Below are 24,183 nucleotides of genomic sequence, written 5' to 3' on the forward strand. Positions count from 1 at the left end.
TGGTTGCAGCTAGAAAAAAGGGAAATCCCAGAAATGCCCCAAAGTACTCGTGTTTGAGTATAGGTCAAGGCAGGTTAGGTGAAATGGCCATCCTCCTATGGTTTCTAGATAGAAGGGAAAATGTTCTTCTCTTTTTCTTTTTTTTCCTTGCAACCAGGTTTTGTCCCTCTTGGTACACAAAGGGACTAGATGTGCTGAGTATTTTAATCAGTCTGTGTGCCACCGGGAGAACTTATCTGAGGCAAAACTGCTGATATGTATGGAATTCATCAGCATGGAGCAAGAAATAAATGCTTTGTCTACTTATCACAGTAATGTTTTTGCTGAAATAACTTAAGATTATTCCATGTATTTGTCCTCTTTTTTATCTAGTGAATGGTGAGAAAAAGTGTTTTTTCAAGGAATTATTTAAACTACTTGTTTAAATAAGATTTGGTTGTTGGGCAATTCACAGATGGGTACTGAGCAGACAAACAGAGTGATGTTAGTAATTCTTAAATAACCATATTGAGGAGTGGCTTGTTGTATTAGGAAACTTTGGGCTTAATGCTTGCAGGAGCAAACAACCTAACTGAATTTAAACTAATTATCTGAAATTAATAAAACCAGGGAGAGTTCCCCCTCCTCCTCCTGTTCTGATCCAGGTCTCCCTACAGCCGTAGGAATAATTTAAACTTGTGAAATGCTGGTGGCTATCACAAGTCTCCATGAAGGCAGATTTCTCTCAAAATGGTCAGAAGGTGTATACTTGACTACTTGTTCGTCCTTCCTTTGCCAGTGCATGTGTCCTGTTTCTGTGGTATCGTACCTGACATGTGCTACCAGTGTAAGGAGCTGAGGTGGGCTGGCTTATTGGCCATGCCCAGCAGTGTTTCCTTTGGGGAAGGAGTGATTGGAAAGAAAGATCTTTGAAACCTTTTCTCTCCTATAGGCAGACAGGAACCTGGAAAGATGCTAAGGATTTATAGACGTGAGCTGCAAAAATGAGCAATGCCAAATTTATTTTTAGTTTGCTTCCCTGGCCCTAGTTATATCCATTGATCCAATCTATGGTGAACTTTACTATATTCCTGTCTGTGCCCCAGGCACTGGGGGAGTGGAATAAATGGAATAAAGGTAACATATGCCAGCTTCACAAGGCTTGCTAATCATAACTGTATTTAACAAATTGCCTTCTTTTAATGCATCTAAAAATAGAAGAGGGGGTTTTGTCTCAGCTGCTTTTTTTGTATGTGGAATTTACAGGAAAAATAGAAATGGAAAAAGCAAAATATTCTTGAGCAATGCATTACTCATGATAGGACTTCTGTGGGAGGTCCTGTAAAGCTAGCCAAGGCTGGGGGTGGAGGAAGACGTGCGTTCTAAGAGTTTTTAAAGTGTCTGTACACCACAGAGATAGTAATTCAGTAGGGGATGAAAATGGTGCTGTTGATTATTAAGTTATCTTTTTGTGAGTGATAAATGAATGTTCAGATGTTTGATAGCTGTTTAACATTTCAGACCAGTCCTCCACCAGCTTCAACTCAGGCACCAGAAAGCATCGTGGATACCTCACTGAAGAAGGAGAAGCCAGCCATTTTGGATCTGTACATACCCCCTCCACCAGCTGTTCCGTATTCTCCTCGGTAAGCAAACAAACGAGCACCACTGAACAGAAACCTACTTCATTGCACTTTTTTCTGAGCTGGCTTGCTGTTAGAGCTCTGTGCAGGTTAGCTTGAGGAAGCTGCAAATAAACTTTCTTCTAGCTGTCTAAATGAGTTGGATTGCTTAAACTTATGCTTAACTGTGTATACTACCAGGATTGTAACAGATTTTGTTACTGGAAGATTTATTATTGTGTGCCACAGAGAGCAGAGTTGTTCCCAGAACATGAACCGATGTCATCTCTGGTTTTGTTGTGGAGTTATGTTTCTGACACTGTTTAAATCCAACTACACACAGCAAGAAGTAATTTTTGTTCCTAACATTTTTCACTGTTGGATGTTTTCTCTTTTAGCAAGTTGAGTAACTGTTGTGGGAGTTAGGATAGAAAAGAATGTCACGTTAAATGACGCCTATCATGTTAAATTTTTAAACTTGCAAGTTGTTTAAAACAAATATGTTCTCACTGAAGAGAAGGGAGAGGCAATACATCAACTTTTATTTTTTTATCCTGTGGTGTAGGCTATAAAAATGCAGACCTGTGTACACAGTGGGAAGGGGGAGTGGTGTGTATGGTAAGGCTGACTGTTGTTTGTTCTCAAGTCCATGTTGACTCATGCCAGAACCCTGCCAGCTGATCTGGGAATGGGATGGAAAAAAAAGTTTTTGGGCAAGATGTGAAAGGCAGGTATGCTTCCTGGCATTGCCTGACATTTTGGGTTACGTGTGCATAGCCCGGCAGAGAAACTGTGACCTTTTGCTATAGGCTTTGGGGGAGGGCACTTGCCTCCTGTCATGTAAGGGCTGATACAGAGACAGAGGTTGTATTACTGCAACAATTGGGCAGACCTGGGAGAGGAGGCTCGCTTAGGTACGGTCTCTTTACTGAAGTTGGACCCACCTTGATCTGCTTTTGCCTTGCTTTTATGGTTATGTATGCTCAGTTCTCGTTAAAAAAACCCAAGTCTTTAAATCTTTTGGCGTAATAACAAGCATATAGATTTGGCAGATGCATGCCTTAGTTGTTTCTTCAAATCATTAAATTTCAAGCACATTAGTGAATTATGTCCATGTGCTCAATTTGTTTATCTTTCCTAAAGAGACACAAAATTATTTTGAGCTTTGTATGCCTTTAGACCTGAATCCCTGTTAAAAAGGATGGAAATTGCAGTACGAGCTGTGAAACCTGTATGGGTGATGTGTGGAAAGGGAAAGGCATCTTGATTTTGACTTTTAAAGAAAGCAAATGAGAGAAACTATGGCAGACCTGAAGAGGAGAAAGGACATTTCTTTTCCCTTCTGTTTGGCCATTTATTTTGACCTCTGCATGTTTTGCTTTTCTCTTGAAATTATGGTGCATTTGTGTTGTGATGGTTGCTTTTTTCCCCCCCGTCATCGTCCTATTCTCTTCCCTTCCTGGCATGGATCTCCACTGCTCCACACTGGGAGTCAGGGAGCAGTGTTTGGTTTGCCTCCCCATGGCACAGTCTCCACATGGTGGTGGTGTAGGAGAGCTCTCCACGCAAGCTTCTGGTGTAACACTTGAGTGCAATTTTTGGTCTCTGTCACTCCATAAATAGCTCCTTCCTGTTCACTGAGCTGTAGCATTGTTCTTGCTGGAGAGCTGGACAAGTGGGATGTGCCATCCAGGGGGTGCTGGGAATACTGGGATATATATGTGTGCTTAGACAGTCAGCTATGTGTTCTTATGCCTGCCTTGGCTAACTGTTGCTTCAAGCAATAAGATTGTAAGATGTAGGAAGGGGAAAAAACCTCCATGCAAATCTTAACTTGAAGGATAGCTTTTCTTCCAAAAGTACTTTCAGAATTTAATCAAAATCTTATATATCTATATATCTATATATATATATATGTATGCACTCACACACTATGAATCTGTTACTGAAACTCCCGAGGGAGAGAGAAGGTCATAAATATTCAGTGACAGTTATTGGACTCCTACCGTGACTGAAAGGCAGAGTCCCTCAGGTGGAGGTAATAGGTGTTACCATTACACATACAGAGATGGATAAATTTATGTAGCACTCCTGAGTCACTATGTACTGAGCAGGCAGTGAATCAGGGGCTTTGATGCCCTCAGGACTGAAAGGTCTCATTTATCAAAATCCTTTGCAGGAATGGAGCTGCAAAATTTCTCAGTGTGTTAAATTACTGGCTCGTTAAGACTGAATTAACGTGAGGGGGGTAGCTTTTTTTTCTCCTTGCTAAATATAATGAAGTTTTCTATCACCTGACTTCTTTGGGGTTTTTTCCCCAGCTTCTTTGCAGCACAATGCCAGTTGTCACGAGCATGACCTGCTGCTAGAAACATCTTTCAAACCTACTCATGTCTGTAGCTTTAAACTCTTTCAAGCCACTAACTGAAGTGACATGTCCTTTCAGAGATGAAAAGGGGAGCTTTGTGTATGGAGGAGGCAATAAACGCAGTCAGCCACTACCTGGGTCCAAGGGTGCCGAGTCTCCCAATTCTTTTCTGGATCAGGAGAGCCGACGGCGAAGGTTTACTATTGCTGATTCAGATCAGCTGCCTGGGTATCCCATGGAAGTAAATATCCTGCCAGCCAAGATGAGAGAAAAAACACAGTCCTACGGTGAGTTCATTCCTCTCTTGTAATCACTGTTGTGGTAAGGGCTTTGATCAGTCTGAAATCATTTGTCTTAGAAAACTGCTTGTCAGACTTGATTGATATTAAGGCCATTTGTAAAAATTGTCAATGGGAAATTCTACATCTGAAATAATTTCTCTTAAACGCTGTTATTTCTGTAATGTATATCATTCAGCTGGGGACTGCTGCTACAGAAAGCCATTTCCACATGTGTTTTGGTTACAACATTATGTCCACTCCTGCTCTAAATGAGCAAAAGGGTGGTTGTTTAATCTCAGCACGCTGATTTCTTATATGTCACCAGTGGAAGTATCTTCAAATACCCTTTTTTTCTGCAATTTGAACTCCTTATTGCTTATGTCTCCTTTTGTTTAACAGGGAAAAGCAAAAATTTAAAGATTGGTTTCCTCAACTTTATGTAACTCCTCATGTGACCTTCTATGTTGTCTCTAGGAAAACCTCGTCCTTTGTCAATGCCTGCTGATGGAAGCTGGATAGGAGCTGCAGAACCCTTCTCTAGGCCGCGAGGATCAGGGAGAAAAGGCAAGGTTTTAGGTTTTATCCTTCATTCTCTTCCTTTCCAAAATTTCCTTGGGGTGAACTACATGAAAAATTAGGAATGAAGGATTATGGTTTCCATATTGCTGAACTGATGGAAGGTGACCGTTGTTGGGTTTAGCAGGAATGCCAGATGGTAACTGTGAAATTTCTGAGGCTGTTCAGTGATGGGACTCACATCTTCTGCCTTTGACTTGTAGTGAGCATTAAGAGTCAGCTAGAATGACTGGAGCAGATCTGTACTTGTGACTTCATAGTACGTGTTTACTCTTTTGCTTTTACACACAACCCTTTCCCTTTCTGCTGTGTTTAATATATTTTTTTGCTAAGTCTTTTTGTTTAGCTTACTGTGAAGGTTGTTGAAGAAGTAAGCTTGTTCACAAAATGTAAAATCTAGGCCTTTTAGGAGCTGCTTTTTACTGCTACTGCTGTTAGAAAGGAATATATTCTGCAGGCATGACTGAATGGGAGAGAGGCAGAAACTCATAACATTGTGTGTTTGGTTGGATGGCTTTTTTTACTTCCTACACTGTCTTCTTCCCACCCTCTTTTGCATCTGAAAGACTATTTGAGTCTTGTTAGTGTGGAAGTAAGGATGACTGGTTTATTCTTGGAATCAGTTATGAAAGCTAATATCTAATTCTAGGTAAAATTAAATCTGGATTCTATTATTTTTTATGTAAAAGTAAAAGTTTCTAATGAGAAGCATCAACCTGGAGGTTTACTAACAGAGCGATCACCAGGTGGCAGGGCTGGTTTTTGTGTGTATGGTTTTTTGTTTAGTTTTACCTTTGGTTTTGTGTTGCCTCTTTTAATGCTTGAAATGTACCTAAGTTCTGCAGGCTTGTATTTAAGCTGTGTTGGATCAGAACCAAAGGCCTGCCTACTCCAGTAGGATGTCTTGAGCAGCAGCTGCCTTGGTCAGGTGTCTAAGGAAGAATAAAAATAGAGAAAGCATCACGAAACACTGGTCAAAATCAGGGAGGGAAGTGCTTACATCTTCATCTGCAAAATTAATTTCTCTTGTCCAGAGTAATATTAGTAGCTTTTAAGTTATTCATGAGTTATATTGAGAAGTTTATGGATTCAACTCTGGTTTCTTCAGCATTTTGAATAACACATTAGAAGAAGGTTTGTTACATCTTGGCTATGATAATTACAGTGGTCTGTATCAGCATTTTTTGGTGTGTGTGAATCTGGAATATAACAGTCAAATGGTGTCTCCTCTGTGTATGGGTTTATTTCATTATTTGTGTTACTTAAAAAACATTAAATATGCAAAAAGCTGTGAATCTATTGATAGCTGCTTATGTCCAGGTGTTTTATGAACAAAACCCTAGATCTAGGTATTTGAAGTGTAACCAGAATACTTTTATGAAAATAGAAAATGTTAGTGGAGGGTTTTGAAGTCAGCAATAATTGGTTTTCCTCCTCCTGTTCGTACAGGTGAAGATGTCCTCTGCAGGTACTTCAGCAATGAAAGGATACCCCCAATCATTGAGGAAAGCCCCTCCATGCAGCACCCTCTCTCCAGGCCAGTGTCTGACAAGCAGTTAGTGAGGGGAACGGATTATATTCGAGGCAGCAGGTGTTTTATGAATACAGACCTCCACAACAGTGCAACAATTCCTTTTCAAGAGGAAGGTGCTAAAAAATCCTCGGTTACATCATCCACAAAATCCTCCTCGGCAGAGCCCTCGCTGCTGGTCAATTGGATCACGAGACTGAAATTGTTGACTCATTGACTTGTCCCCAGCGCTGTTACCAAGTGCCTTTGCTCAGACTTCTCTTCTTTGCAGCTTAACTGACACACAGTGACTAATGCAGTGTTCTTTTCCTGGAGAATCTTACACTTTTGCCTTTTTGTTTGTCATTTTTGATGGATCAGAGGGTTTCACAGTGCAAGAAGGGAAGAAAGACAAAGATCAAGTTCCTCTTCCTGGCCAGAAACTGAAGGCATTTATTCCCATGGAAATGAGTAAAATTTCAGTGAGGTAGAGGCCACACATGACCTGGAAAACGTGTAATGACTCAGAGGAAAGCATTGCATTACTGTGAAGCCCAGTGGCACTTTTGTTGTCTGAATGCTCAGAGGCTGGTGCAGCTGGCAGGGTGTCAGAGTATGCAGAGCTCACAGAAGTTGTCACTCTCCTGACTGGGAAAATAAGCAGGAAAACAGCAGTTTTGTGCAACTTGGTGATGCTGTTTCAAGTACTGCATGAGATCAACCTTGTGAGGAAGAATTAGTAGTTGTTACTGTTCTCTCTCTGACATCCAGAGTTCCTATGAAGTCTTAGGAAGAGAGTTCTCTTATTCAGAGATTTTAGGAAGTTGGACTAATTTAATTACAAATCAATCCAACCTTATATATATAATCTATTTTATTGAACTCACAGTACAAGTAAGGAGTACTGAGCAACTGCAGTGCTCATGTGTAAAGGTATATGGATTGCTACAACATGCCAAGGAAATGCATCTGTAGAGGTGGTGAAAGAATGTATATTTTTTTCCTTAATTGTTTAAGAATGACTTGCTGTTAACCAAAGTAATGTTTTAAAGACAGTCCTGTTGGACTTGTGAGAACTTTTATGGTGGTTCAGTTTTTGAATGATGTGTTGTTTTTATGAAAAATATGTGCTATCATACACTACAATTGTAAGACATCTTGCTATTTTCTATATAGCTCTAATTTTTACCCCTCCAGAATTTTAAAGTAGCATTGGGTATTTTGGGAGGAAAATAAAACTTGTTTTACAAAAGAGGAGGATATTAAAGAGGTATTGTTTAAGAAGGAATGTACATAAGATTGTTAGTATGCAAACAGTTGTGTTTAAAGTTATTTAAATGTTAAATATAGTTGTATATATTTTTACATTTAAACAGATAGTTTGTACCTTCCTGTATTGAAGTATTGGGCACAGCTTAGTCAAATGAAAAGAAAACAAGATTTTGTATTACCTTCTAATTATAAGACTAACTATTTTTGTAGATGATACATTGCCAACAGCCTCTACTCCTCTGGTCTTGCTGAAAAGAAGGATTTATATTTAATAATTGGTGGGGAAAGAGGGAAGTTAAATGCTAGTTTGCACTTAGGGCTGAGGCAGAAATCTCATGTGATAACAGGATGTTAAAAGCACACTAATTCTGTCTGTGAAGATGTCACCATTTTGCTGCAATAAGCTGATGGTGGTGTGCTACAGCTCCACAGAGAGAGACAGGGTGTTTCATTCACTTCTCAATTAATTATGGTTGATTGTGACTCACTAATGACATGGTGATGTCGATTTGGACCTTTCTGATCAAAGCAAATGTCTTTCTTCTGCCACTCTCCTCCACTCCCCGAGATGGCAGTCTGTACCAGAGGCATGAACTGCTGCTGTGCAGTTGAACCCTACAACAAGCCTGGTCCTGCCTCCAAGAAAAGGGCTGAAACTGCCATGTTGTAGGCTCTGTGGTGTAGTATAGTCCAGCCTCAAAAAGGCTGAACTGTTCTAAAGCTGTTGTCTAAACAAGACATATTTTAAAATGGAAATTCCGCTCATCCTCAATGGTGTGTTTTCTTTACTTCAAAAATGAATGGGGGTCATCATGCTTAACCTCTTATTGTGTATACTGAATATAAAGGATGCTGTACATTTCAGGGGTAAAAAAAAAAAAGTCCCACAGATCTAGGAATAAATTATAGCTGATATCCTTCTGGCTTAACCTGCAAAAAATTCTGCTATTGTGCAAAAACTTGGCTCATCTCTTGATGTTGAAGGTATGTGTATCTATCCAATCAAAAACTGTACCTAGGCTGACTTCCCTAATGAGTATCATGTACATTTCCAGATATCCTGCCATGATACAGTCCTCCACAATACTCTGAAAACATGGTCATGGTGGCAAAACAATGCAGTTAATTGGAAAAGTTCATAAACCCCACAAAAATGGAAAATAAAATTTAGTACTCCTATATGTATAGGGAGGATCGTGCACTTTTGAAATATTGGGCAGGCTTCTGTTGTCGTCTGTAGAATATGTAAAAGTCAATACCTTTGGTTTCTCTTACATAACCATTGCAAAAAAAAAAAAAATCCTATTTTGGATGTCGTGTGAGAGAAAATAAGACAAAAATGAACAGCTTATAGAGACGGAGTGCCAGGGCAATTCTCCAAGCCATGTGTTTCCTCTAGTATTATGAACAATTAAATTAATCAGTGTTTGAGTTCTGGATGACCGACACAGTACTGAGAGTATTATACTAATTTTGTGCTAATCAATGAGCCAGTAACTTTTCCTTTCTCATAAGCAGGGCTTGTTTTAAAAACAGCATGCTCCATACTCTTGGTGTTCATTGAACAGAAAGGAGAAAAAGTAAAACTCCAAAACTTAACCAAACCAGGAAACAGATGGTGAAGACTAGCTTTATAGTTGGAGAGGATAAAGAATTTTCTTCTTGCATAAATGTTTCTTTAGTCCAAATCTTGCATCCTGTTTTACTACACTACCACCAGGTAGTCTTCACAAACTGCTCTATATCTGCAATCACATCCTGAATAGACCAAGTTAAACCCCTCATCAGGCTTTAACTTAGATCTTGATGAATTCAGCTCATACCTTTTTTTTGCAGGTTTTACTTCCCTAGGAGCTTTCCTGCATTCATCATTCAATTTTTGGAATATCTTACACACGATCTGGGCAGAAAGGCTTTCATGCACATGCATTCTCAGAAATGCCTTTGCCAGCAGGATTGATATCTCGGAGGAGTGTGAATGTTGGCTTCTGTTTGTTTTCTGCACTAAAATATTCATCCCCCAATTTCCACCATACATGCTAGTGCACCATCTCAAAGTGTGAGATAGAAATGCTCATGGGTAATTGGAAAGAAGTTCTGTGTCCTTTGAAGTAACCTTTGTCCTGCTATACAACTGTGGCTTCTTTCTTCTCTGTAGCCTGAGCTTTACTTTGCACATGCTGTAGTTATGGAGCACGTGCTCTTTGTGGCTGTCACATAAGAATGCTTTTGTCTCCTTGCAGGCTGTAAGGTTTTTATAATGGACAAGAGCTCTTGAGGAAGCCACTGACTTAACTCAGCATATTCTGTGATTCACTTAAAATGTGGAAAGAGCGCTCAAATAAACCTCCGTTTGGAGAATGAAAAAAGAGGGGTCAGGCTAAGCTTAATTATATGGGTCTGTGTTGTGTCAAATGCTGCTTCAGCTGTGTGGTAGTAACTCTGCAGACACCCCACACAACTGCAGCATGCACATTTGTTTCTACCACTACGTTTGTATGATGCTAGAATATGAAACGGGCAGTCTTTTGAAACAGTTATATATAGTTCCACATATCACACTTGAGCTGTAAGATGTATGACAAAAGCAGTCAAGAACTGCTGTCAGTGTGTCATTTCACCAAATTCTGCTGCCTGTGCTGCTGCTGCATCAGTTTAAAATAGTAACCTCTCTTTATCCTGTTGCCTGTACAATGCAAGTCCCTAACCATCAGTTTTGTCTTCCTTTGTGACAGTTAGCAACTGCTGGTAAGATTGTGTCATTGCCACAGGGCCCTGTGCGGTGGTCCAAAAGCTCAGTTAGGTTGGGTTATTCTGGTCTTTGTCCAAAAGTCAGTTTTAAAAACAATATTACTGCTCCAACATCACTTAGAGTTGTGATTTTTTAAAATACGTACTAAATATGAAACAGGCAGGACCTGTCTGTTGCACATACTTTGCCAGTGGAAGAAAAAACGAGGATTACATACTCTGGAGGAAAAAAAACCCAGACCTTTGGTTGTCTTCCAGTTCCTGCCAGAGGGAGAAATGTGTTTGTTTTAGTATGACACAGAATAGATGTAAACATTTCTTTTTAAACCTCCCTGTGTGGCCACCTCAGTTATTCAGGATGATGTAAGCCACTGACTTTCTCCCTTAAGTGGTTATGGAGTTACCCAACATATTTTTTTGGGAGAGGACAAAGATGTCTTAGGCAATTACATGAGTGATTAACAGAGTATGGAGACAGCATAAAATAAGTGCCAGAGAGTGCAGAGTTATAGGGAGAATCCTTGGGATCAGTTTATGATTGTGGTTTCTGTTCTGTGCTGAGGGAGACTGTTCTCTATTGCCAGACAGCAGCCAAGGAATCAGAGGACAAGAAGTCCGGTTTACTGTGCCATCTTCAGCTGAGAGGGGTAGTTGCTTGGACTTTTTTTGTTTGTTGTTCCTGACACCCCACACCCTCCTTGGTAAGTGTAGCCTTTTTTCAGTACAAGTGAGCCAGAGGAGGAACTGTTGAAATGTACCTGTGGAGCAAATCTGACAAGATCCTGGTGGATCACTGAGCTGTGCTGACTGATGGTGCTCAGCCACCATGTGTTTAAATGTGCTCTGGGAGTGCCTTTGCAGATGAGGAGCCTCAGACCCTTGTGCCCTTTGCTTAGAGGCTTTTTTATTTGGGCAATATTTACTGAGAGGCATAAAATATGCCTCAGTCTAAACTGATATTTATGTTTTGACTATGTATTTAATATTTTGGGGTTTTTTTCCCCCAAGTAATTGCATGCTTCTCAGTGCTACTTATTAATGTGTTTTTCTCTTTCATCCCCCATTAGCTGTTTTCAATGTTTCTCATGAAATCTTCCCATGTTTCCAGTGACAATGTTCAAAATGCCAAATAGCCGCAAATGAGCCATAAAAATTTAATCTAAACTGTAAAAGAGCCCCAACCAAACAAAACTCCATTAGCAAAACACAAGAAAAAACACTTTTTTCTGCCTTGTGAATATCAGCTTCATGAATGATAATGAATAATAATGAAACTAAGGATTTTCATCCAGGTAAAAGATCAGCCAAACTTCAGTGGCAGCATCTTGGGTGATTTTTTTTTTATTATTTTATTATATGATAGTAGAAGGTGAGAGCTGTCATTCAGGTATTGTAGATTCTTGAAGAGCAACTGTGGTGTTTAATTGTGTCTCCACAGAAAAGACCAAGGCTTTCTTACCTGTTACACAGTTTTAGCTGAAACTCTCTTTCCCACATCACTGAATGTCCCATTGAACATGCAGAAGTCTTAATATTGTTAGACATAGTTCTTGACCACTGGTTTCCGGGGGGAAGTTGGTATAAGTTCCTATAAGTGAATAGGATGAGAGCAAAATAAGTTATGTCCTAAATTAATTATTTCCCTTTTCCTCTGTCTTTCTTCCTCTCTGACCTTTCCCTCCCTACATTAAGGTTAAGGGACTCGCCAAGAATTTATTTCAAACAAACAGCTATAAATTCTTTAATATTTATAGCATAATCAATTTGTTTTGATGTCTGAGATAGTTTTGGCCAGAGCCTTCCAGCAAAAATAATGCTGCCCACAGGAAAACATTTCCAAGTTCTTAATTGGGGTAAGAATTCCTCTCTGCTTAGTAAGCTGTTGGCTTGGACTCTGCTTTGAAGTTACTTAGACCACCAGCCCAAACGGTCCTTGGTCCTTAAGGTCCAGACACATCAGCTTCTTATTATTGGATAGAAAGAAAGGTTGTTTTTTCTCCTCTTTCAGAGTTTTGTAACACTGGATTCATAGGTTGCACTGGAGTGACCTCCTGCCCTTCCCTACCTGCCCTCTCCTGCTTTCTGTGCAGTGGCTATGTGGGGTGCAGGGACAAGAAGGTGAGGAGAAACCCATCAGCTAAAGCAGCAGCGCCTCTCTTCCCTCCATCATGCTCAGGATGTGAGTGACAGGCCTCCAAATGAAAGGCTAATGGGACATGATACGTGATTTTCAAAGTTTGTTTTCCTGTGGAAATGTGGGAACATTGTGGAGGGATGATGTGTCGCACAGTGTTAGCGCAGAGGTAATATAAGGGAGCCATTATCTAAAACCCAAAAAGGTTTGGCACTATATGAGCATGTTTGGCACCACAGACATGTTTCACCTAGTGCTGTACAGAGAGGCCTTGATTAAAGCAAAGGGGACAAGTGTGCTGGGGCTGTCTGGGAGAGGCAGCGAGGCAGATACCCCGGGATGCTCATACATGGATGAGTCTGGCCACAAGTAATGCATTTGCCCTGCTGCTGACCGTGGCTGGCTGCTGTGCTTGGAATGGATGTGGTCTGTGTGGGAAATGAGGCTTTTAAAAGAATGTGGAAGAGGCTCAGGTTTCAGCCTCGTGACTCATTTTCCCAGTGGTTGACCAAAGTGGGGGAGGTGTGATGGGAAGCTGTGATGAGCAGTACTCCTATCTTTCTCCCTATCAAGAAATGTCAGGGAGTGAAAACAAACATCACCAGAAACTCTGAAGTTCAAAGAACCTGAATCAAGTGCATGACTTCTCTCACCGGTCACTCCTGCAAATGTGGATTTTTCATCTAGTTTGCAATGAAGTATTTGGTGTGTTTTCAAAATGCAAAAGATTTTGGACACCCTCTGGGTCTCACACAATGTTTGCTGTTCATGTAGCTGGCTGGGAAGAGAGACATCTTGGCTGGAGAGGCTGACTGGCAGTATTGTCTCAGGGCAGGAGCTGTCAGGTGAGAATTGCATCACCCTGACTAGATCGATACAAGCTTTTTGGGTTGGATGTGCATAACATGCCTGCATTTTAAAATGAAGTGGAAGTCAGTTATAAAATCACAAAAAGCATACAAAAGCCATTAGTGGGAGAAGAGATGCTGCCAAAACATTGTTTTCTGGTTGCTTTCCAGTACTCTTGCCTAGTTTGCTCCCCTAAGACAAAAATCCAGGTGCTGCCCTAGTGGAAGGTGGCACATTACATGACCCCAAAGGCTCGTTTCCATTGTTCAAAGCACAGGCCAAGCAACATTTCTGAGTGATTTCCCGTGATGCCTAGTCTGTTGCCACCCTCTGCCTTTGCTGAAGGTGCCCTTGCAGAGCACCTCAGGCAGTTTTGCCATTGTCGTACCTGGGTGCCTGCAGAAGGCAGTGTTGTGTTCAACAGGCTTGTGCTGCTTTTGTACTAGAGCATAAATAAGAAATTCTCCTGCTAAGTAAACAGATTTTTTTTGGCAAGAGGTTCTGTCCTCAGTACGAGGTCTGATTGTTCCTTCTACTTTTTGTCAAATCTGTTTGGTTGATTGGAGCTGTTTCTGATTTATGATTGAAAAGGTGAAATGAAAATAGGAGCTTGTTGATGAAGATGTTTCAAATGAACATTTGAACAAATTAATAAAGACCAAAGAAACTAGAGACATAAAACCAGGCACTAATTCTTTATCTCAGCAGTGCTAAAAAAAATACACATTGTAAATGTGTATGTGTTTTGCATTTGTGTGGGGTTTCATATCTCAACCTACTGTCTGGAAACTTTTAATATTCTCCTACAAGTTTCTTGACAATGAGCTGCAGGTAACTGTGGGATACTTATGATCAAGCTGCTGCTGTGTTATTGTGCTGTTGTATTTTGGGAGAGCAGACTGCTTGCGACACCTGGGTTTTCTGTTCCTTCCCAGCCCTCCCACTCAAAAACCAATGCACATCACATCAAGTGGCTTTCAAAATTATAAGCTTGTCACTAGATCCTCTTTTCACTGTCCTACTCAGTTCAGCTTTTGAGAACAATATGAAATGTATTTTTAAAGGCTGAAGATGCTGCAATACAAAAGCACAGGTAGATGTAATTATTGATTGGTTTGAGAACTGGAGCCATTGTAAAGTAACAGATATGCTGCTGTGTATAAGATGAAAAGTTGTTCTTCAAGTAGAAATTGTGTTATGTACTTGGACTATTAAATACAGGCTTGATTCAGAAATGCACAAAGCACCATTTATGCCACTTAAAGTTCACATGGAAAAGCTGAATCATCCAAGCCATCTGAGTGATGCACACTATTTGGTAGTTGTTTTCTTCAGCAGGCAGCTGGTGATCTCTCTTCCTGTATTCAGGGCTTGGGTGGGGGAGGAAAAGGAAGACAGAAAGGAGTCTCCGGGGTGGGGGGAGAAGCTATTGCTTCATGTGTGCAAACTTTATGGTTTTCCTGAGATCTCTCTAAATTTGTGGTAAGTTAAAACTATATTAAGAGGATTGGAGAAGCAATATATATTGTAACTAGGTTATAAAGTGTTTTTATTTTAAAGTAATAATGCTTTATGAACATTTTAGGCATGATTTGTTTATTTTAAGTTATATTTCAAGCAGTTCTTCATGGGAAGACATGGGATATGTGCTAGGGCTGGGGGATCCTTCAGACTCGGTAGCTTCTGTCCTGCTGCCCTCTTGAAATAAGGGGATGAACTGTGAGATTCATTGCCTCAGTCACCAGCCAAAAAATGGTAACTCAATTTCTCTCCTGCTGCTCATGTTGTTACACCAAATTTACATGTTTGCCTTCTACCACTTCAGCGGTAATGAAGTGCTGAAAAAACTCCCAGGTCAGGAGTTGGACAGACATGTGACAGGGTTGGGGTGAGCAGCAGTTTTGCAGAAAAGCCCAAATGTACTCCCTGCAGCTACATCCTTAGTTTTCTACATTTAGGATATATTTATTTTTCTGTGGATACTTTCTTTATATTGACATTGGTGAAGAAGTTTTTTTCTTCTTTTTTAATGATCTATCCCTTTATTACAGTCTGTCTTACCTATTTAGATGGTAAGATTTTCCCTTTTTTTAGCAAGCCTTGTCTTGTAGTTTTAGCTTCCTGAGTGTGCTGGGTTGGGGATTTAATTGTTCTCTTGTACTTTTTAGTACAGTTGAAAGGGTCTAAAGAGCAGCAGAATGGAAAAAACACAGCAGAGAGGCTTTGCTCAGATCTTATTTGTCTGACTTTTCTTTGGGTTTTTCTTTTTTCCCAAAGCTGAAGAGGCACACAACCAGCAGGCATTCAAATCTTCTTTTGAGTCTAAACCAAACTGTGTGACTCTGTCAGTGTGAGTAATGAACTGCCTAGGAACTGATGGCAAATTACTTGTATTTCTAACCAACACAGAACAGGAAAAAAGAGCTGGGGCTCTGGTTCTCAGCAGATTCTTCAGGAGAGCCTCTCATTAACTGTGCAAGGGAGGGCACTTCCATTCCTTTAGGTGACTGTCATTTTAGGGCTGGAAGTGCTGCAATAACCTGAAGTACTTACCCCACAGCAGGTAGTTTCAGTGAGGGGGTAACAGCCCCTCTTGCTTAGAAAACATTGGCCTTTGAGAAAATATTAGATGTTGCATAGTCTTCAGAAAAGATGACTGCATTGGTGTCATAAGAACAAACATTAAAGACTTATGTAAGAAATTTATAGGACAAGAGACAATAAGCTTAAATTACAGCACAGAGCTTGAATTTAGTTGAAAAACCTGATGTCAAGGAGAGTTAAGCACTGGTTTGAGATGCTGAAGGGAGTTGTGGAACCTCCATTATTTGGTGTCTTAAAGAACGGGTTAGGTGGCCTCTGTCAAAAGTAGCCCAAGTGTAATTGATCCTGCTGGGAGGGGCAGACTTAATGTACCTCTTGATGTCTCTACAGCCTCATGAATTTGCAGAGATGTGAGTAGGCTGTATGTAATTGCATCCTGGTAGAGTTCATCAAGTGCTTTCAGGCCCTTCTGGGTAAAAGCCACTGTGCACGCTTCACCATAACCCTAGTGAAATTTGGAGGTTTAAAGGACCCTGAAGCAATCAAATGAATGCATGAGAAGATGCAGTTCAGGGATACCACGCAGGAAAGAGGGACAGGGAGCAGTAACATTCAGAATCAGAAATTTTGCAGTTTTAGTACTTATCTAGAGCAAAATCATCGTTTAAAATTAACATTGTTATTCCTTCAGTTGAGGCACTCGGAGAACATTACAAAACCACCACTTTTTGTTTTGAAGAACTATGGAGGTTTTCCTCCTAACTGAAAGAAAATATTAGGGATGGTGATACACTTCTGACAAGGGAAAGCATATTGATAGCTCTAAAATATAGTTTGGCCTTTTAAAATCAAGACAATAGACCTACAAAATCTGCTCTTCTATACTGTGTCCTGATTGAGTTGAAAGACACATCCCCACATCTGTGCCTTTTCTAATGTAATTTTTAATTTTTAAGAAGGAAAATAACTTGCTAATGGGTAGGGCAGCTCTGTGCTTATGAAAGTAGCTTGTTTCTGAATATAAATTCCTTGTTATAACAAGCTGTGAAGGAAAAATGTACCCACCTTCATCTTTCAACCAATGGGTGGCCCAGGGGTATGAACTTTATGGGGAGACACATGGGTGGCATGATATCAAGAAATTAATTTCTCATGCAGTGCAAATTGTCTGTGTCCAGAGTCTCCAGAAAGCAGCACCAGATGTCCTGAATATTTTGACATTCAACTCTATAGAAAGCTCCAAAGAGGAGGAAGTGAAAAAATGGTAGCAAGTCTCTTGCAAGCAATTTTAAGGATGTGGGACTTCATTTGCACATGAGTGTGACAGCTCTTTTCAGCAAAAAGCACAGCGGGAAGTGGGATAGACTTTGTCTTTACTACCACTCAAAGGACTGAGCCATCTGCTTTTCCATGTCATCAAGGAACACTGTCTGGTCTGCTGCCTTTATCTCTTCTGTGGAATATTTACTCTTTCCATAAGTAACACGTGTGCTTCTGCAGACCTGTCAGTATTGCCCTCACTATGATTCAGAGTGCACGTAAAGCCGGTAGTTATTTTAGAAAGCAATAGCCGAGTCTCTGCATCAGATTTCAAAATACATTTTTGGGCAAGTTTTCAGATAATCCATTTATATGCAGTTGAAGTGCTTTGAAGATATAAAGTGCTATGTTACAGATAAGTACTGATTAGTCATGCAAATAAATGGAGATATTTTAATTCGGGCAATTTCAACATGACTTGTACTGTGGAAAAGAGCCTATGTAAACATATGAAATAGATATTTATTAGTGGGAACAATCTGTGATTAAGGGTGTTGTGTATATTTTTTGGGAGGAATAATACACTTTGCAAAGTAACAATGCTAGAGGGTAACAGCCTGATAAGCTAAAAAACAACAAATTGCCTCTGTTTTTCAAAGTATTCATAAAATTGTAAATGAGATTTGTGTTTCTTCCTGTCTGCTTGAGCCACAGTACAACTCCAAGTAAACTGGGCATGCTTAGGTATGTACTGCCTGAAATGTGGCAGTCTTGCCAGCTGGTCAGTCTGAGACTACTTACATATCCTGTGGTGCTATAGTAGCTTTGTTCTGGGACTTGCCATCACTTTTCTGCCAGAACCCTTTCTTGCAGTAACTCTTTTTTTTTGTGTGTGTGTGTGTGATCTGTCAGCATCCTGACTGGGAATGGCAGCAAGTGACTGCGGTGCTTGCCACGAGGCTTTCTGGTGTTATGTAGGAGGTGTGCGAAGTGTTGCTGGGTCATTCTAAATCTACTTCAGAGTCACTTTTGTATGTGTGTGCTTATATGTAAGGTGAATAGAGATGGGGGCCAGGATCAAGGTACTGCTTTGCTATACATGCTCAAGAAGGCTTCTGAGAGAGCCAGGCCTTTCATCTTCTTGGATATGGTTGCACACTGCGCTGTTGCTTTCCTTGGAATTGGGATTGGGTACCTCTGTGATGAGGAATGGAGCAGAAAATCAGACTATTGTTATTGATATGTGTGTGTTTATCACCTTTGACAATATATCTGGGCAATGTAAGTGATGAATATTTGATGGACTACGGGAATACATCCATGAAATGATTCCTTGTCTCTTTATTTTTAGTGCCAGGACTTGTTTATAGTGGAGTGTGCCAAAGTTAACCTCCAATTAAAAATCAGGAGAGGCAACAGTTTACCCCATGGTAAACACCATGTAGTGGCTCAATTTACTCTCTGTCAGTTAGTCACAACACCCACAGTCTTTTTAATTTGTGACTAAAATGCAAAGGTGTAATGTAAGTGGATTTTCCAGTCTGGTTTCCTAGTTTCAGTGGAATTTGCCTGAGCTTTATGTAAGTATAAAAGTATTTACATGTGTGTATGCCTGTGGGTGAATGTATATACCCATGCACTGAATTCTGTTTAAACTACTCAACCCTAATATTTGAGATGGAATGGCATGACTTGTCAGCTCTGTCTTTCTGATTCAGTCTTTTACCTTTGCTAAAAACCTTTCAAGGAGCTTAGACTTACAAACCATAGTCAAGGAACATGAGTCTGCTGTTGCCATATTTCACTGTCCACACAGCCCCCTTACCTAGAAAGAGGATAAAACCAGGCTCAAGTGAAAGTTTAGTGAAACAACTTACGTGTAACTTCTCACTTTATGCCTGTATGAGAGGTATATTTCTCTTTTTCATTTTTTCCCCTTTAAACTGAGAACATATAAGAATAAATTTTCACAATCATTGAGGTTGCAATTCCTACTCAGTAGGTATTTGAAGTACCTACAAAAGCTCAGTGCAAAACCTATTTTTAATCCTTGCTAGTCTCCTTCTAGTGTAGGGGTTACACCCCAAGTGCAGCTGTGTCTATCTCTGCCTTTTTAAAAAGAAGTCAAATTTCATTTAGAGTTGTGCTTTGAAAAAAACCCAAATAACTGTTGTGACTTCATGACCTTTCTCAAATGTGGTCTCCGCCTTTTAAATAGGGACTTGCACTTGAAGGAATTTACAGCAGATTTTCCTCTCAGTCCTTCACACTTAGATCTTAGCTTCATTGCAGAGTGTAGAAACTAGATTTGTAATTGCCTTATTTACAAGGTAGGGTTTCCCCTTCTCCTTGTTTGCTGAACTTGTCAGATTGAACAAGTTAAGTTCACTTATCAGGTGCCACTTAACCTTCTTAAAAATGTTTTATTTCTATTCCTTTTCTGATAAATATTTATTCTCCTGAAAAAACATCATCAGAATGAACAGAAAAAGTGGGTTATTCTGAATTTAATTTGTAATATAAGAGACTGGGTTTAACAGAATGGAAGAAATTAGATAAAGTGGTCCTCAATTTGATTAGAAAATATTTTGACTTAAAATTCCTGTTGTATTCTTTTTTCCCAAAAAATTATGGATTTAGATAAAATTTGGGTAAAACATGGTCTGAAGTTCCATTCCAGGCTTTAAACAAGGCTCAAGCATGGTAAATGTTTTGGGGAACAAAACCATTTCCCCCAAAGGCTTTTGTCTTGAGATTATGGGTTAGTTATTTATTTTTACTGTCAGTCTCTGCCTCTTGGATACCTGACTGGCTCTAGAATACACCAAACCAGCACAGGGACACTTGTTGGGAACACTGGTGCTTTCAGGACACGCTTGAGCCTTTCTCTCTCAAATGTGCCATTGTGTGCCCTTCAGCTTCCTCACTATCCAAACCAGGTCCTTGTCAGTACTTTACTCTTCCCAATGATCCTGTCAACCGGTTCAGCAGGTTCTCCTCTTTAGGAAGAGAAAGTTACTGGGCGAGAGGTAATGTAGTCCAGAGTGTGTTTTGGGACCAACAGTCTATAAGAGAGATCCAGGGTGAGCTGGCTATCTTCCCATTGTCTGTCTTCTCCACTGGACTCCTCCCACTGCAGGAAAGGGCTGCAGCAGCTCCAGGTCCTACTCACAGAGTTGGAGAAGGAGGAGGAATGATGCCTTCCCCTTGCCAGTGTAAGGCTGTACCATGGATCCATGCGGAAGGCTAACCCTCTTCTGGAATTTCTGGACAATGTTTTGCTGCTGTATTATATAACCTTTTTTCAAATATCATTGTGTGAGCAGCTGGCACTTGCTGTCTGACGGGTGGTGCCATTAGGCTTTTATCTGTGTGACTCTGCTGTAGGAGAGCACCACAGGAATTACTCAGCTGGTGGAGTTGATGAGGACTTGTCAGTGGTGACTTACCCTGTTGGATTTTCTAGTCCTCTCATCCCCCTCTTTCTTCTTATCTCAAATAGATTGTGAAAATATTCTGAATGGTAAAAATTGTCTTGTACGTAACAGTGCAACAAGCAGATTATGTGTCAACCTCGTGTACAAGTCCTTTGGAAATTGTTTCCCTGCATGGTTTCCTGTGTTGATTTTTTTGTGGCATTTGACTGCTTGGCTGAGCTGTGTGGGTCTCTGCTCCCAGACAAACTTTTGCAGTGGGAGAAAAACGTTTTATTGTTCCCTGTGGATGAATGCTTGCATTCATACAAAACACAGCCTGTCTAGTCATGCACATAAATAAAAATCCATTCAAGATAATGATGACAAAAAGGGAGCATACATATGTCAGATAGATCATATTCTGTAAATACAGACAATAATGAGGTTTGTAGAATCTACTTAGGTCTTGGTCCTGCAGGCAGTTATCAGCATGTGAATACATTTATGCAGCACTGTTGACTTTTAGGACTGCTCAAGTTCATAAGATTAGTCCTGAGGCTGTGGAACACACAGAGTCATTTTGTTAAACTCATTTAGTTTAAAGTGTTACCATTTTCAGGCTGGGTTCATATGTGTTTTGTATTTCCTCACTGGGGGAAGGCCACCGCAGAGGTGGCTGTAGCTGTTTATTGGGAACTGGCAAGTTGTGAGTGGAGGTCCCAGGGCTGCTGTAGTCTGCCTGCCTTCCCTTCTTGCATCTCGGCCTTAGGAAAAGAAAGGTCATGGTGGAGAAAGTAATATTTACCTCTCATACTCAAAAGTCTTAGAAGAGTGAATACTTTCAGAAATGTGGAGCCATCAAAAACTAGCCATGGCTCTTTGTGTTTCCTATTTGGAGCCAATAGGGTGACTGAATTTTTATACTGCATGTAGTTTATTGCAAGACTCAGGTGTGAAAATTCTTATAAATGCCTTCGAGTTTGACATCCAGAAGGAAACTTAGAATGGCTTGTTGGGCCTCATCTGCAAGCTAAAACAACAAAAAAAAAAAACCAAAAAAACAAAAAACAAAAAACCCACAAAAAACCCCCCCAAACAAACGGACTTTGGAGTTAAAGCACTGTTTAAAACCATTAAAAACAAGACTGAATTTATTAGATTTACTATTTTCTTTTTCTGTTTAAGAGAAGATATTTAAAGCATATGTATGTTCAACATGGTGACAGTGAGCACTGATAGCATTTTGTAACTATACCTTTTGGTGCTTTGAAGGCTTATGAGGTGTGATCTCTCAGCAGACATTGAGCTGATGCTCATTCCCACACCATCACTGTTGTTGAATTGGCTGAAATTTGAAAGTCCAGATATCTCCCTAGGGGATAGTCTCATGCTTTATCATGTGCATGTGTGTTATCAGAATTCAGGTTTGATTGCTTTCATGCCAGGGAAAAATAATGTGTATCTGAGTGGTAATGAAACCTGGATAAAATGAATAGCAAGAGAAGAACTTAAAGGGAAAGAATGAGAACAGGAAGCCTAATCTTCAGCTTTTCTATATATAGAAAACACCTCAAGGGTAAGCACACACTGTGTTATATAAATACATTTAAAATGTGTTTTGTCGGCACATATTTTCAATGTGTTGTCATGATCAGAAACATATGTAGACTCTGAAAAGTTACGTGAAGCATGCAGAATCCTTGCTCATGCACGTCAGTAAGAGCTATGCACAGAGTATATGTGTGTAAACATCCAGCTGGAGGAACAGCCACATAGGAACTACTTCAGAACCATCCCTAAGTCAGGAAGCCACAAATTATAGGTCTGGAATTTACCGCACTGGCATGTCTACATAAATAAAACCAACTGGAGAGATAGGAGAGGGGAAAAACACATTTACAAATAGTATTAGGTTAGAGAAGAGGAAAAATGCTAAGCTCTTTTCTTGACTCCAGTCAGAAGGCAGGAAGATTATTACAGGCAGGAGCTTGCAGATTTTAGCTAAACAACTTCCCAGTGCTGAGTATGAGTCCTGATTTTTATTTACGTATATGCATACAATCAGGGCTTTACACATAATCATTATTTTGATAGAGGCCAAGAGGGAACATGATTGGATTTGTTTTTTCCCTTTCCAGGTACTTTGTCATCATCTTATTCCCTTTTTATCTCTGCCAAGTCTTTGGAATGGGATGATGTCATCTTCTTTATCTACCTAGTATCTACCATGATGAGCCCTTGATCCTGACCAAGGGTGTTGGCTGTTTCATGAATGTTGAATTGAGAAGCAGCCGTAGGAAAGCTGAATTTCTATTGCAGACAGCAACACTTGAGCTAGAGTAAATACAACTGATACTTGCAAAACCACTGAGACAACTGCTAGTTTTCATAAAGCCTTATATAGGTCTTGTTATGTCAGTCCTCTTCCAGTCCTCCCAGCCTTAGCCTGTGCCAGAGCAAACTCCCAGAGCTTCTCTCCTCACTCAGTGGTCACACTTGCAACTTGGATTCTGCTGCAGCTGGGCTGATGGAGGCTTGTGAAAAGTAGCTGCTCTGAATGATCGGTCACTTCTCAGCCCCAGATGTTCCTGGAAGTGAAGTAAACTCAGCAGGTAAAACACAATTCTTGGAACTGAAGAGTAAGAAAAGGGGGTGTCAGTAGATCTGAAGAAAGAAAGCAAAGTTACCCTTTGTGTTTGTTTGGAGTTGTCTTTCCTTTCTGTCTCTCTGAAGAGACTCACTGAGCAGAAGTGGAAATGACTCTGATGTGGAGCATCCCGACATGGTAGAGAAAGTCTGGTGCTCACTTCATCTCCGGCTCGTGTCTGGGAGGTCTGTAGCACAACTGGTGAGAAGGTAGCAAGGATCACTGCTCTTCCTACTGCAGTCTTATTGGAGCTCTGCTCGTGTCCCCTGCTTCGTCAGCTTGGAGGATGTAAGGGAAGAGGAACAGAAGGGAAAGCATTATGTAAGTTGAGAAAACTTCCTTACTATCTAGCAATGTCTGAAATTTTTAAATTGTGGGGTAAAAGGAAGAGTTTTCTTGAGATTGAATGTTATGAAACTAGAATTGAGCACACAGGTTCAGCTCCATCATTTGACTGCTTTGCAAAAAAAAAAAAAAAAAAAATTGGAGGAAGTTCCTCTGTAAGTGCCTGGAAGCTGGAGGCTTTCTATAGAATAAGGATGGGTAGGTTTAAAGAATTTAGTTTTTCTTCAGGCTCTGCTGTCAGACATCATAAGCAGATGTTTCCCATAACCCTAAGGAAAATGACTGTCAAGAATGCATCAGCATTAATGCTGTTATGTGAGGACTGGAGCACTGGTAGCCCCTGGACCGGAGTTGCTTCTGTGGGAGGGTCCCTCCTGCTCGTTTCGAGAGCTGACTTCTGTCATTGTAGCTATGGCATTGCTATCAGCTTCATTAACTTAAAATCATGAGAGTTTGGTCAGCAGTTTTGAGTTTTGCATATTTTTATTTCTTGTGTTGAAAGGCTAATTGCTGCTGTTAATGAGGTGGATAGATCTCAGCCGGCATTTATTAACAGGTCCTTGTTTTGGATGCTGGCTGGGGACTACAATCCCCACGTCTGGGGAGCAAAGTTCCCTAGCGTTTTGTGG

General features: G+C 40.3%; 2 protein-coding genes across 2 annotated transcripts in view; both read left to right on the top strand.

Moving 5' to 3' along the window:
- Positions 1-8,380, top strand: part of CNKSR3 (CNKSR family member 3) — a 53,493-nt gene extending 45,113 nt beyond the window's left edge. The window contains exons 10-13 of the mRNA XM_066179061.1: positions 1,501-1,625; positions 4,048-4,256; positions 4,725-4,814; positions 6,276-8,380. Coding sequence (XP_066035158.1) covers positions 1,501-1,625; positions 4,048-4,256; positions 4,725-4,814; positions 6,276-6,574 — 723 coding nt within the window. The 3' untranslated portion in view covers positions 6,575-8,380. The remainder of the gene's footprint in view (positions 1-1,500; positions 1,626-4,047; positions 4,257-4,724; positions 4,815-6,275) is intronic.
- Positions 8,381-14,738: 6,358 nt separating this feature from the next.
- The window catches only part of IPCEF1 (interaction protein for cytohesin exchange factors 1), an 80,657-nt gene continuing 71,212 nt past the window's right edge, over positions 14,739-24,183 (top strand). The window contains exon 1 of the mRNA XM_066179062.1: positions 14,739-14,824. The gene's annotated coding sequence lies outside the window, so the exon portion shown is untranslated. The remainder of the gene's footprint in view (positions 14,825-24,183) is intronic.

The sequence above is a fragment of the Chamaea fasciata genome, unplaced genomic scaffold (genome assembly GCF_029207755.1).
Source record: "Chamaea fasciata isolate MVZ Bird 193981 ecotype frontalis unplaced genomic scaffold, bChaFas1.0.hap1 SCAF_3, whole genome shotgun sequence".
Classification (NCBI taxonomy): domain Eukaryota; kingdom Metazoa; phylum Chordata; class Aves; order Passeriformes; family Sylviidae; genus Chamaea; species Chamaea fasciata.